This window comes from Protopterus annectens, chromosome 8.part0 (assembly GCF_019279795.1).
Source record: "Protopterus annectens isolate FY-2018-M chromosome 8.part0, PAN1.0, whole genome shotgun sequence".
Taxonomy (NCBI): Eukaryota; Metazoa; Chordata; order Ceratodontiformes; family Protopteridae; genus Protopterus; species Protopterus annectens.
The window spans coordinates 709105070-709119455 of NC_056741.1; the positions used below are offsets into that span (position 1 = coordinate 709105070).

Here is a 14386-nt window from a genome sequence, read left to right on the forward strand (position 1 = left end):
TTGCCTCAAAGACCACAACTACTGTCCCAGCAAAACAATCGGATCCTGCACAATCAACTACAGACTCTGAACCTGGCAGCATGGCTACTCATGTAGTCATACAAATGACACCTCTCAGTAAAGCTGTGATGGATGTCATTTTGGAAGCCAGAAGGCCTAGTACTAGAAAATCTTATGCTGACAAATGGAAGAGATTCTGTGCTTGGAATCAAGCACAAGGAACTGATACAGCAGAACCAAATAATCCTCAGATATTACAATACTTAACTGAGATGCTTGACAAAGGCCTATCTTTCTCATCAATCAAAATCCATGCCTCTGCCATTTCGGCTCATTTCAATACAGAGCCACCAATCTTTTCTCATCCTTTACTAAAGCAGTATCTTGGAGGAGCCAAAAATTTAAGGCCTCCTAGAAGATCACCATTACCTGCATGGGACGTCAATTATGTATTGGAAAAGCTCACCCTGCCTCCATTTGAATCAGCTGCTACGGCTGATCTGAAGTTCTTATGGAAAACAGCTCTGCTACTAGCAATTACTTCACCAAGAAGAGTTTCAGAGCTACAGGCTGTCATGGCTGTAGAGCCTTTTATCATATTTTACCCAGACAAGGGTGTCTCTGAGGACAAATCCTACTTTTATGCCTGAGGTGGTTTCCAGTGTGGCCCTTAACCAACAGTTCATCTGCCAACTTTTTATCTAAATCCGCAGAACAAGGGGGAGAGAATTCTGCATTCCTTGGACGTACACAGACAGCTAAGATTCTACTTGAGCAGGACAAAAGCTCTAAGAAAAACTGAGCAATTACTAGTGTCATATGCTGCAGGATCAGAAGGAATGCTATTTCAAAGCAGACAATTTCAAAGTGGATAAGCCACTGCATCCGTTTCTGCTACTTACACCATGGTAAACTTGTGCCCAAGGGCATTAGGTCTCATTCCACCAGAGCTGCAGCTACTTCAGCAGCCTTTCTCAGAGGAGTACCAACCAAAGACATTCTAGAGGCTGCTACTTGGAGTTCTGTTCACACCTTTACAAAGCATTACCATTTGCCTCTCTACTCTAAGTCCAGGGCAGGCTTTGCCACTGCAGTGCTGCAGGGCCTTATAGCCGCACCTAATGCTGTTTAGCTCCAGCCTCCCAACCATAGCTTTGGGATTCTACCCAAATGTAATGACTGCAACAGTGAAACACGAAGAACATAGTACAGTTGTGTACACTTACCATAAATATAGATGTTCGAGTGTATTCACTGTTGCAGTCCAGGTTACCCACCCGCCATCCCCCTGTCATTCTGAAGTTTATCTTTCCTTCTCTATCTTCTACATCCTATGTGGTGTATTTGCTTGTAGATGAAGGTAAAGTTTATATTGATGCATGTGTATATAGAAAATGGCGTCGGCTGCATGTTTTATACCCCTGATGACCTGATGTCATGGAAGAGAAGACAGCAACTGACGCAGTACCCAAGACTTTAGAATTCAGGCCGACTGAAGGCAACCTGCCAGGAGATTACCCAAATGTAATGACTGCAACAGTGAATACACTTGAACGTCTACATTTATAGTAAATGTACACAACTGTACTGTACTTGGAAGGTCATCAACTGAAGTAAAGCGTGGTTTGAGTAGTTTTTATATAGGATATTGGCTTAGGTTTGAAGGTGAAAGTGAATGTGGTGATATGTGGCTTTTGGGCAGGGATGGGATTGGGGAAGCTTTGGTTAGGGATGCTATGCTATCAATGAAATAAGAGTTGAATTCTGTTGCAGTTTTTACTGGTTAGCTATTGAAAGAGGGGTAAGGGTTGAATTTTTGGCCAGGATGTAGGATTGATTTAATGGCTGACCTTTTTTTTTTTTTTTTTTTTTTTTTTTTTTTTGTAGAGTTGTGTTAACTGTTCTGAAAATTGTTATAGTACAGGTTTTGTATTTATCTAAAAATAGGTAGCTCATTGCATCACACTATATTATACACTCTCATATGCAGACACTGCACATTATAATATCTGCCCACAATTGTTCAAGAACTACATAACAGACCAATTCAGATCTAAACACACGTGCTCTCATTCCTACTCCAAAAAAACACAATACTTTATCACACTCATCACCAAACTCCAACATCTGTATCACCATTTTAACACCATGCTCACCATAAGTGGGGACATCCACCCCAACCCAGGCCCAAATCCATCCTCTCCAACACAAACTGCACCAACATAATTGTCAGAACATAATACACCCCCACACTATCTTCATCCCTGGGCAAATCAACAGCAGCAGCAAAACCAACCATCTTTTAATACTGAATATTAATATTAGAAGTATTAAAAATAAAATACCTGAACTCCAGGCCACAATAGCACACTACTCCTCAGATAACAGAAACGTGGCTAAATAAAAACATAACTAACTCGGGCGCTCTCCCTACCGGCTACAATATCATTAGACAAGACAACCCACTTCGTAAAGGGGGTGGAACTGCCTTACTGTACAAGTCCAACTTAACTTTACGTCAAATACCAAACTCCTATCCCTCCCCCAATAATTGGGACATACTTATCTCACACTTCACCGTGAAAAGGTCATCACCACAGTTGTGATCTATATTCCACCTGGTAATAAAGAAACCCTTATTGTGGGGAAGTTCAACCTGGATTGGTTCACCTGTATATCAGAACCACCAGTAATCTAATAAATCTCAATGGCTACCAGCAGCTAGTCAAAATTCCAACTAGATGTGATAAAAAAATCTAAAAGGGAATCCATCCTTGACTGGGTCCTAACTAACAATCCCACATTGTACCCCCACGCAGGCAGTCTCTCAGACACCTTAAGTTACCACAACAAAATATATTGTATACATAGAAGAACAAGCATATGCAAAACCACTAACTATAAATCCTCTAGAAACACAAAAAAAATTCTCTCTTGAGGTCCTCAATACTTTACTCTGTAACTGTGACTGGACCCTCCTAAAAACTCTCCCACTTGACCAAGTTGTAGCATATTTCAGCAAAACATTTCTACAACACCAAGACACCGTCTCTCCATTGCACAAAATCAAGATTCAAACCTCTACAAGCCCCTGGCTCAGTAAAGAAACCAAATAAATCCTCAAGTCCAGAGGCACTGCCTGGCTTTACTATCAAAAAAACAAAGAAACACAAAGCCTAACTAAGTACCAAGAACTGTGCAACCGTGCAAAAAAATACATTAGGCTGGACAAAAAAATCCTACTAGACGACATTACAGACTAAATACCAACACAACCCACAAACATTTTGGAAAAATGTAAACCAGCTACTAAAACCCACCCAAAAGGCTACCCCCAAACTAACCACCCCTGACACTAAAGTTCCCATTGAAACACAATTCAACTCCCACTTTGTGATCTCAATTTTATCCTTAGTATCACAGGACAGCTCCCCCAACACAAATAACACTAATACAAGCTTTACCCTCAAAACAGTTTCCACCACTTCAATCAAAAGCATGCTTTCCAAACTAAAAACCTCATCAACAGCAGCTGACCTATGCCCCAGCTATTTCTTGAAACTCACAGCAGATGCTATTGCCATCCCAGTCTCCACTCTCATAAACAGTCCAATTGTTGAAGACTATGTGCCCAAACTCTGGAAAATATCCTATGTTACACCCATACGTAAAGGTGGGACCTCCATTGAACTTAATAACTACATACCTATTGCTATACTCTCCCCCCTGGCCAGAATCCTATAAAAATGCATCCATACCCAGGTGCTAAAATATCTCCTAGACAGCAACATCCTGTCACCTACTCAACATGGTTTTAGACCTGCCCATAGTACCACTACAGCCCTCATCTGCTTCACAGGCACAGTAAACCATCTCAAAAACAAAGGCCTGCAGGTGTCAACTCTTTTTTTGGATATGTCCAAAGCATTTGACTCAGTCTCACACCAAATCCTGCTAAACAAACTAAACCAGTATCACCTGTCAAATTCCACTCTTACCTGGTTCCAGAGCTACTTAACTGACAGGCACCAAGCTGTGAAATGGGAAAAGTCTCTCTCTCCTCAACTGCCCATAACTATAGGAGTCCCACAGGGTTTTTACCTTAGGACCACTACTATTCACAATCTTCACAAATGACCTCCATACTGCCACACAGCATGAATCTATCATTCAGTATGCAGGTTATACTACCTTAATCTGTACTGCACAAAATATTCCCGCCCTCCTGCAAACAACTCAGCTAGCATTCTCTGACGTTCAAAACTACCTTACCAAAGCCCAACTTATCCTCAATCCATAGAAAACTCATCTTATGATTATAACCAGTTCTAACAAAAACACTGATAACATTCAATTCACTATCTACTCCACAAATGGTACTCCAGTCGCTCCAGTGGCACAGGCTAAGCTATTGGGAATAACCATAGACTCCCACCTAAAATTTTATAGTCATCTTAACTTAACTGTTAAAGTACATGCCAGACTGGGATCACTCTACCGTATCAAACCATTTTTTACCAACAACACAAGATCAGCCATTGCTTGCTCCCAACTTCTATCCACCCTACTCTATGCATCTCCCATTCGGACTAATCTCAACAAAACTGAACTAAGCAAAATGGAAGCCTGCTATAACCGAAGTGCTCGCTTTGCTGCAAATTTCTTGTATAGAAATCATCACTGTACTGCTTTGAGACAGCTCCACTGGCTTGAACTGCCCAACCTCCTAACCTATAATCAGCTCTGTCTCTGTCATTCTATCTGTTAACTCCCCAGTAAGTGTCCTGCCTTCAAAAACCTAGTACAACATCACTCAGCCAAAAGGCCTCTTAGATCATCAAGCAAACTACTACTAGAAGTCACCAACAGCTACAATAGCGTTGGAGACGCACTATATAGTAGTTCATTGGCTAAAAAATGGAGCTCTCTCCCCACTGGCATACAAAACACATCGTCCAAGGCCTTCTTTAAAAACCTCATCAGGCAACATCTCAAGCAAAGTTGAACAGTGCCATGACTGCTCCCCAGGCTAGTGAAAGCGGGTAGGGTACACATACTAAACCTAGAGTACTTGATAATAGTTTTCCCTCTTACTCACAAACACTGGCTAATGTACAATGTATGCACTGTACCTGTGTACTATGTATGTATTCTACCTATGTTAAATATTTCAGCTGTACACCACAAATCTATTAATTACCTTTATTTTTAAATTTATATTTTCTTGTTTGTTCTCTCCGCTGTAACTGTTGATGTGCTGCATACCACTGTAAAAACATGTCCATTGTAATTTGTGTGTATACTGATCATGTCTTAATATCTAAATGTATCTGTAATTTTTCTTTGTGGAGCTTTTCTCCCCGGGCCTCTGCTGAAAAAGGGCCTTTTCAGCTCAGTCAGACACCCCCAGTTAACAAACGTAAAATAAATAATAAATCTCCTTTTGTTTTCATTGCAAGGCAGAATTGTCCCAGGGCAAGTGAGGTCATATTTTAGTAATGGCACTGTAGCTAACACTAAGAGAGTTCAGCACACTGCATTTTGGAAGTAGTTGCATGGTCATTAGTTCACACTTTTTCAAAAAATTACAACGTGTTTTTCTCCTCCAATGCAAAAGTGGAGTTCCCACAGCCATTTTACAGGGGCTTCTGCTGTGCATTCCTTCACAGGTTTAACTTCCCCAAGGTTTATAAGGTTTGGAAATCTTCCCAGGAAATTATCACTACTGCCACAGTGGATAGTATGATGAATATAGTACAGCTGTGTTTGGAATTTATCATAATTGTAGCTTTTCAAGTTTGTCCATCCTTGCCCATCCCATCACCTGCTTTCAACCTAAACAAGGCACCATTCCTCCCCAGTTTAACATAATGACCAGAGAGGCAGCTTATTAGGCCCTTTCTGAGTATCTGCGGGATGGACATTTTTGTGCTGTGGTCTCATATCACCATTAGTGGAAACCAAGACAGGAAAGAAATAAAGATAACATTGGGTGTGCATTGGTTTTATACAACTGACTTGCTGGCTTCCATATTGGGGGAAGGTGTTTATCCTGATAGGAGATGGAAGGGTGCAAGGCTGTGTATATGTGATAGAAGTATTAAGAAGTTATTACTTCTAAACTGGTGGGCATACTTGAGTAGCAATTATGGTAAATTCTTAATAGAATTGTACTTTTGTCTGGAACCCAGCACACTTTTCTTGGCACATGATTTGCTTAGCTTATTTACAAGTCTTATGCACAGAACAGGATCAAAGATTACAAGTCTTATGCACAGAACAGGATCAAAGACTATTGAACCTGGGTAGACCATGTGTGCTCCTTACCTTTTTTTCCTGTCGTCTGCTTGCAGACTGTTAAGCTAGTTCCTAGTGGAATTGAGCCCATTTGAGCCCTAGAGATCAGGAATCCCCTCGTATCCCAGAAGACATCCAGAGGGTTTGTTATTCAGTTGCACATTGCCTGCTGTTAGCATTATTTCAACAGTGAAAGCAGTTTTGCATGAAGGCTTTACTAATTTACTGTAAGGAATTCGGTGAAAAGAAAAACGTTGACATGAGGTGTTTCTCCTTAATGTGCTAGCAGAATATGCTAGGGTGTGCATTGTAATTGAGTACTTGCTGCCCTGGTTTGTTCAAATTGTTGTGCATGCCATATTTCTCTGCTGACTTGGATGTGCCTTATACCTCAAATTGTCTAAGTTGCTGTATGTTAAATAGGAGTACTGCCATCATTAAGTTGATTGTTAGGTAGGGTTACTTCCTGTTCCGCTTTGTCCTGATTTGGAAGTTGTGTCCTGTGAGAAGACATGCAAGAATTTAGCTGTCCCTTTTTTTTTTTAATTTTTTAATTAATTAATTTTTTCCCTAGAAAAAATATTCTAATTTTCATTCAAATGCTGCAAAGTCGTTTACACTGTGTATCGGATATCTTAATGTCTGATACACAGTGTAAACGATTTTGCAACATTTGAATGAAAATTAGAATATTTTTTCTAGGGAAAAAATAAATTAATTAAAAATTAAAAAAAGGGACAGCTAAATTCTTGCATATCAATGTAAGCCGCGGTGGTGCAGCGGTAGTGTTGTCGCCTCACAGCAAGAGGTTCTCTCATTCGATTCTTGGCTGGAGCGCCTTCTGTGTGGAGTCTGCATGTCCTCCCCATATTCGAGTGGTGTTTGAAAGACATGCGTGAATGGACATGCCTTCGTTGAAGGTTGGGTGCCGAGCTGGCACTTCGGCAGCATAAAAATCTACTGCCAATCATTAGCAGACCGGAGTTCCGCTGTGGCGACCCCTAACCGGGAAAAGCCGAAAGAAGAAGAACAACGTCATATATCTTAATGTGCTACGATGCAAACAAGCACTAATTTTTAATGTTCTAGACGACAGATTGTATGTTTTAGTAACGTTATGAAAGTGAATGTTTTGCTTTATTTGCTGGAGTGGTTTGTTCTGTAGAATTTTTGTTTTGTTGAGAAATGTTCCACTTTGGGCATTTTGGGCATATGAAAAGGTGGCAACCCTACTGCAAGGTAGTGAGCAGAATTACTTACTCTTTGGTCACATAGTAAGAACTGACCAGCAACATTATTTTGATTCTTGAGGGTTATCTGATGGTTTTAACTCACTTAATCCGAAGCAGTAGTTAATCCCCGTGTTTTCTGAGGTTCTCTAAGCTAGGATACCACTTGCTTCAAGAAAGCTTTTATCCAAAACCCTTTACTGAAAGCACAGTTCTGTTTACAGCATTGTGTAAATGATGTGAATTACAAAAATATATATTTTATTTGGCTAAAATTACTATTATAGTCAAAGGGTTATTTTTGTAAGTTTGTAAGTTGGATCTGAGATATTGGGTAGAATTGTTCCTTTCCTGTTCGAGATCTTTCTGATGCAGCACAGCGCCATTCTGTGATATTGCAGAATCTATGCAAATAATGCACATAATATTTTCAGAATATTACAAAGCAGTATTAATCTACAAAACCGTGTGTGTTAGATGGCAATCATCAGCAACAGTATTGTGTGCTTTCACGTCTTGTATAGGAAGGAATCATTTGTTCACCTGTAGGTCATTGAGCTTTTAAGGAATTGATGTAGCTATAAACTATAGTTAATGTTCATAACTGCTTTACCAAAAAAGCATTTATATCCAAGTTCCTTACTATTACCCACAATGTTGTCATTTTTTTTACTAACACCCACTGTTTGCAAATACCATCCCCAACATAGAAAATATCTTGCATCTTTTATATTTTTGCAAACACTCATTAGTAGCTCCAGCTCTGTACATCCCATGCTGACCATTTCACTATGCATGCTTACCAAATCATGTCGGCTTATACATTGCCACCATGCTGTCTTTGTTTTAAATCTACATTTGTACAAGAACTTCAGAGATTAGATTTTGAAAACTGTGACAAGCATACTTGTTTCAGAAGTATGGGGAAGTTTCCTATAAAGATGAGCATACTGTTACAGGATACACAGGAACTCTGCTTTCCTGACGACTGTACTCTTGTAGGAAGCCATGTATCCCTTTCAGTCATACTGTCCTTTTTTAATTTTCATAGGTAAGTATTAGGCAATCAGTTTGCAGACTGTTCTGTGCCTAGTCAATAACCATTCAGTGACCAAAGTTGTGAATCACAGACCCTGTATCTTATGTCTGTAGGTAAAACCTTAACCATTATGACAACCCCCACCCATAAAAGTTCTTTGGGATTCATACTGTAAAAAAAGATTTACTCTGTGTTTCATACTACTTAACTATGATCTTTAATCTCTGTGGTTGTAGTAATATTTGCATTTATCATTGTGTGTTTGTGTGACCATTTATATAATCCTTCTATATTCTTCCTACATCTGTAAACCACATTCAGCCACATTGTTTGTCCTTGCCAGTAACCATTTATCATTAATTCAGTTAATGTGTTTGAAGGGCAGACCTGTAGCGTTTGCAGTCTGCATTTATATTCAATAGCACAATTTTATTGTTTGCTGCTTGCTTTGCTATAGGCCATGTAAGTGTTTTGGTTGGGTGTGTTGCTGAGCTCATGCAGTGAAAGTGTGTGTGTGTGTGTGAGTAGCCCTCCCACTTACTCTGTGAAGTTAAATTTTCAGAAGGTTTGGGGATATGCTTTGACTTATTCTTCACATGTTGTTTTGTTTTCCAGCTTGGATTTGTTCCTAAACTTGGATAATTGTGATTACAGCTAGAAAGCCAGCTGTTGGCCTCAAGTTTTCTTTGTCACATTCCTTTTTTATTCTTCCCAAATTTACTCTGCTTAAAGCTTTCCTTGTTTCCCCTGAATTTCCCCAGTTGTAGGTCCGTGCCTTTCAGTCATTGATAGTAATCTGTTTTGACCCTTATTTCTGTGGCTTCTTTTACAAGTCTGTTAGCTTTTAAATTTCTTTACTTTGCCTAAATCACTTGATTATATGCATTTTTGCTCCTCTCCAGTAGACCCTGATGCTTGCTCCCCTCTCCCAAGTTCATTGCAAACATTTTCAGCTGCAGCTGAAGTGTTACCAGTTCTAATTATACCGTAGTACATATTTTAGTCTTTACCTTTGAAGGGTTCTTGAGTGTTTGTGTCTTCTCATTTCAGCCTCCACAATTTGTTGATATGCCTTTAGAAGAAGAAGAAGATTCATCTGATGAGGAGTATCAGCCTGAGGAAGATGAAGAAGATGAAACTGCAGAAGAGGTACTTTTTTGTTAATCAAATTACTGCATTTTCTTTGAGTCAGAAATTATATAAGGAGGCTTAAATCACAGAAAGGGATGACACAAAGACAAGTCTTCTGACCTATGGTAATGCTGACATGTAGTATTTGATAAGTAATGTAATTTTTTTGTTTAAAATGTGACAGTGTTTCAAAGTACTTTTAAGTTTGATCCTGTTGCAGTGATTCAGCACGTGACATTCTTCTTGTCATCTGTGGAATGAGGCTACTTTACTGAAAGGTGAATGGGTTTGATGGGTGCACTTAGATATTCCATAGTCTACCCTAGATAGAGCATATGTCTTTTGAATGTTTGGGATAATATAAAGGGAATACTGCACAGTTAAAAATAATGTGTGGGGGGGGGGGTGGCACGGTATATGTGCTGACAGGTCGGGTGGCATGGGTATTACTTACAAACCAATTTATTTATGCAGTTAGTGAAATAAGACTTTAAATGGCTCCCTGTGGAAATGTTGGCACTCAAAGTGCTGGAAAAAAAAGAATCTCGAAAATCTCTTTTCTGTTTAAAACATCCTTTTGCAGGGGGCAATCCCCAAACACTTCTCAAAGTTGTATATAGCAAGTGTGAGCGCTCCATACCTCGGAGAACAAGGAATATTCTAAGAAATGGCTTCTTGGACTTGCTATGTACAAGTCTGAGCTTTTGGCCATTCATTCTTTGTGTTTCAGGACTCTGTCTTGTGGGTCCTGGCATTTCAAATGATTACCCTTTAAACATGGTAAAGACCCATGACAGAGAAGCACCTATTTTCATACTTCTAGGCTGGAGTTTTGGTTAAGTGATATGAAACTTAAAGATTGTGGTGGTTAGACGTTTTTACAAGTAAGTCTTTAGAGAAAGTGAATTTGTTCTCATGTTGTCACCATAAGTACTGAACTATGTTGTCATAACATAGATGTAGAGTGAAGCCTTTTTAGATTTCAGTTTTAATATGAGGCAATGCCTTCTTGAATTTCTTGCCAAGATTTTTTTCCAAGTAACTTTGGCAGTGATCCCATTAGAGGTAGACTGCAACTATACTATGCAGATGTGTGAGTAATCACTAATTTTTTATCTTTGAAACAGTTTTAGCAGTAAGTTTGACTTATCGACTGTTTGGTAGATTTATGAGCACCCGCATTTACTGGGTCCATTAGGTCACTGACGTTTACTGACATCTGCTGCATCAGGGTTAAAGGATGATGTCCTTCCATTTCATTGTTGCAATATTCATAACATTAGGGATCCCCTGCCAAGAGAGGCCCGACATACGGCCAGTATACCAAAGTTTTTAGTTTGCTTTAAAGTATGCCATATGTTTCATTTCTGCACCTTTCCGTAGTGTAGGGCTTAAAGGTGATGTCCAGACGTACCATCCTCAGAACTTCTCTGCCACCAGTCTGCATGCCATCGCTTGATCATCTGTTTGAATGCCCATTCCATTGCTGGTTCACCAATTCGTTGCAGGTAAGTGCTCTGCTAGGGTTCTTTTTTACTATTTTTTTTTTCTTGTTGTTTGTGGTGTTTCATGTCATCCAAGAATGGTAAATGCCAGTGTGGGAGATTTAGATTCTCCATAAAGGCCACCACGACCAGTGTCTGTTTTGTCTAGGTGCCTCGCACGACCATATGTCCTGTTTCAGCTGTCAGGCCTTTGTACCTAAAACCCTTATAGCAGACTCTCTTTTTTGGTGCTTTGTCTTGAAAACCAGCATCTTAAGCTTCTTGGGAAAGACACGATGGAGGAACTTCCCACTCCGAGGGTCAGCTGTCAGTAAAGAAAGAAGGCCAAGAAGCCTAGGCTGGAATCTTCTACTGTTCAGGCTCCATCGTACAGCTCTCCTGAGGCAAGTGAATTCCCGAGGTTTGCCCGGCTTTATCATTGGATTGCACTGCCGCAACCAGGTTGGAGAACAGTGGGGATCCGACTTTAAGCATTTAGCCAAGGGCAGTCATCACAAGTTACCTCAGAGGGTGAATCTGCTCACACAAGACAAAGGAATCTGTCATCCATCCACACCTGTCCACTTTTCAACTGACACTGTGGGTGATAGAATTTTGATTCCACATAGACACATTTTTTTTTTTTTGAGGACGTGCTTTGTGTCTTGCAGGAGGGCAGGAAACCCAATGCTAGGAAATCCTACTTATCCAAATGGGAGAGGTTTTCTGTTTGGTGTCTTTCTCATAACTGGACCCACTTTCTGTGGACGTTCCTTTGGTTCTCTCTTATCTGTGTGAATTGTTCAGTGCTGGGTTGGGCTATTCTTCTGTTAAAGCCCACTTATCAGCTGTCTCTGTTTGTCTGTCTTTATCTCCTCCTGTATTCTCTAGATTTGAGGCCAAACAATTCCTAAAAGTTGTCCTTCATATTAGACCTCCCAGGAGGCCTGTTCTTTCTGCCTGAGAAATTAATTTTGTTTTGGAAAAATTGACTCTGGCTTCTTTTGAGCTTACAGCTTCAGCTTCCTTACATCATTGCTCTTGGAAGACTGTACTTTTGTTAGCCCTTACTTCTGCCAGATGGGTGTCTGAGCTTCAAGCCCTTATTGCTTGTCCTCCTTTTTTTGGTGGTTCCTAAGGGCGGGGTGTCCTTGCTTTACTAATCCTTGTCTTATTCCCAAGGTGGCGAATGAGTTGTCCCTTAATCAGTCTATTTATTTTGTCCACTTCTCTTCTCTACAATCTGTCAGTGAGAAGGTGCTGTACATAATGGATGTGCATAGACAACTCTGATCTTATCTGGACAAGATTAACACTGTTAGGAAATCTGATCAGCTCTTTGTTTCCTTTCATCCTTGGTCCTGATTAGCTATATCCAAGCAAACTGTTTCATCTTGGATTTCAAAAGCTATTTCTTTTAGTTATTCTTTCATGGTAAGAGCCTTCCTTATTCTGTTAAGGTTCATTCTACTAGGGCTGTGGCTTCTTCTAGTGCTTTTTTCAAGGGTTTGGATACTAGCTCTATTCTTGAGGCAGCTACCCGGACTTCTTTGCATACATTTACCAAGCACTGGAAGTTGGATGGAATCTCTAGAGTTAAAGTTGGGTTTGCTGAGGCCATCCTTCATGGCTTCCTAGAGGGCTTTGCTGGTCTTTCCTCCTCCCAAGTTTCTTCCTGAGCTTTGGCACGCTCCCTAATGTTATGAGTACTGCAACATTGAAATGGAAGGGGATAATAACAGTTGTGTAAAATCCTACCATAATGGTAGATGTCCTTCTCTTTATTATTGCAGTATTCACTCCTTCCTTCCCCCCAGACCTTCTGTCTTCTGGATGTACTGGTTACCTGATGTTCATCGTGCATACAGCTGCAGTAATCACAGATGGGTTTTCTGCCGTCAGGCGGGTCCTCGGTCGACCGAATTCCACAGTCTAGGTCCGGCGTCGGTTGCTGTCGCTTTCTTTCCTGACGTCAGTGAGGCAGGGGTATATAAGACACAGCCGACACCATTTTCTTCAGTCTTTTTTGCCGCGCGGTGCCCGAAGTAGAAGCAGTTCGCAAGTGCCGGTCGGCCAGCTCCTGAATTTACGAAAAATTGGAAACCGAAGTCTTCATTAAAGCTAAGTACCCCGTTGGGGAAACTTTTCTTGCCTCAGACCGATGTCAGAAAAAGTTAACAATTGTATTTTTTGTGGGAAGCAAATACCGCATAAGGATTTCCATTCCCTCTGCATACCTTGTTTAGGCCCAGACCACGACGTCTCGGGCTGTCGCTTTTGCGCTACTTTCAATAAACGCAATATTAAGCGTCTGGTGGAGTTCGCCCAACACTTTTTTGGTAAAGCCTTTGATTATAAAATGTCGTCGGAGACTCCGACTACCGTTTTGTCCAAAAAACGCAAGGACAAGGACCGACACGCGAGGTCCGCGGTCCCCACCGACACCACACCAAAACCAGCTACACGTGGTCCGGTTCTCAGCGAGACGCCTATGCAGTCCCTGACTACCGAGGACACTTCTTTGGCGGTGTCTTCTGTAACCGAGACCGCAGGTACCTCGGCCCATACCCAGACTACAACCACCGAAGCCACTGTGAGCGTTGAGCCTCCTAATGTGGACAGGTCCACTTCCACCCATGGTGTCTTTAGACCCTCATCTTCCTTTTCCATTAAGGCCTTTACTAAGTCCAAATCAGCCAGGCATCCCAAGAGGCCTGTTGCACAGGGCCCATCTCCAGGCCCCATGCCTAAAAAGCAGATGCTTAAAATGGCTGAGGATTTAATTACTCTTATCAGGGGTTCCCAACCCCCTCCAGACAAGAGACCCAGAGTGGAGGAAGATTCTCCCTCTTCTGATCAGGGCTCCATTTTTCAGAACATTCTGATGTAGAGGAACACTCTTACTCCCCTTTTGAAGATTCTGATGCAGAGCAGTCCATTCCTTCTGTATCTCCTCCTGAGGATTTTTCTTTTGGGGAACCCTTGCACACCTTGAGGGAACACTTCCATTGGGAAGGCCAAGACTTTTCTGATTCCAAGAAAAGACTTGGGGAATTTCTTTTGTTACCTCAACACAGACCTCTGACGATACCTCCTGTCTTGGACATACTTGATGATGTTTATTCGGAGGCTTGCCTTAATCTGGATTTCCTGCCTCCTGCCCCAGTCAAGCCTGATAGGTACTACAGAGTTCCTAACTCTCACCA

General features: G+C 41.0%; 1 protein-coding gene across 2 annotated transcripts in view; it reads left to right on the plus strand.

The window, feature by feature from the left end:
* The window catches only part of GON4L (gon-4 like), a 3426849-nt gene that overhangs the window by 1262080 nt on the left and 2150383 nt on the right, over positions 1-14386 (plus strand). For both annotated transcript variants that reach the window (XM_044080158.1, XM_044080159.1), the window contains one exon: positions 9616-9714. In XM_044080158.1, coding sequence (XP_043936093.1) covers positions 9616-9714 — 99 coding nt within the window. The remainder of the gene's footprint in view (positions 1-9615; positions 9715-14386) is intronic.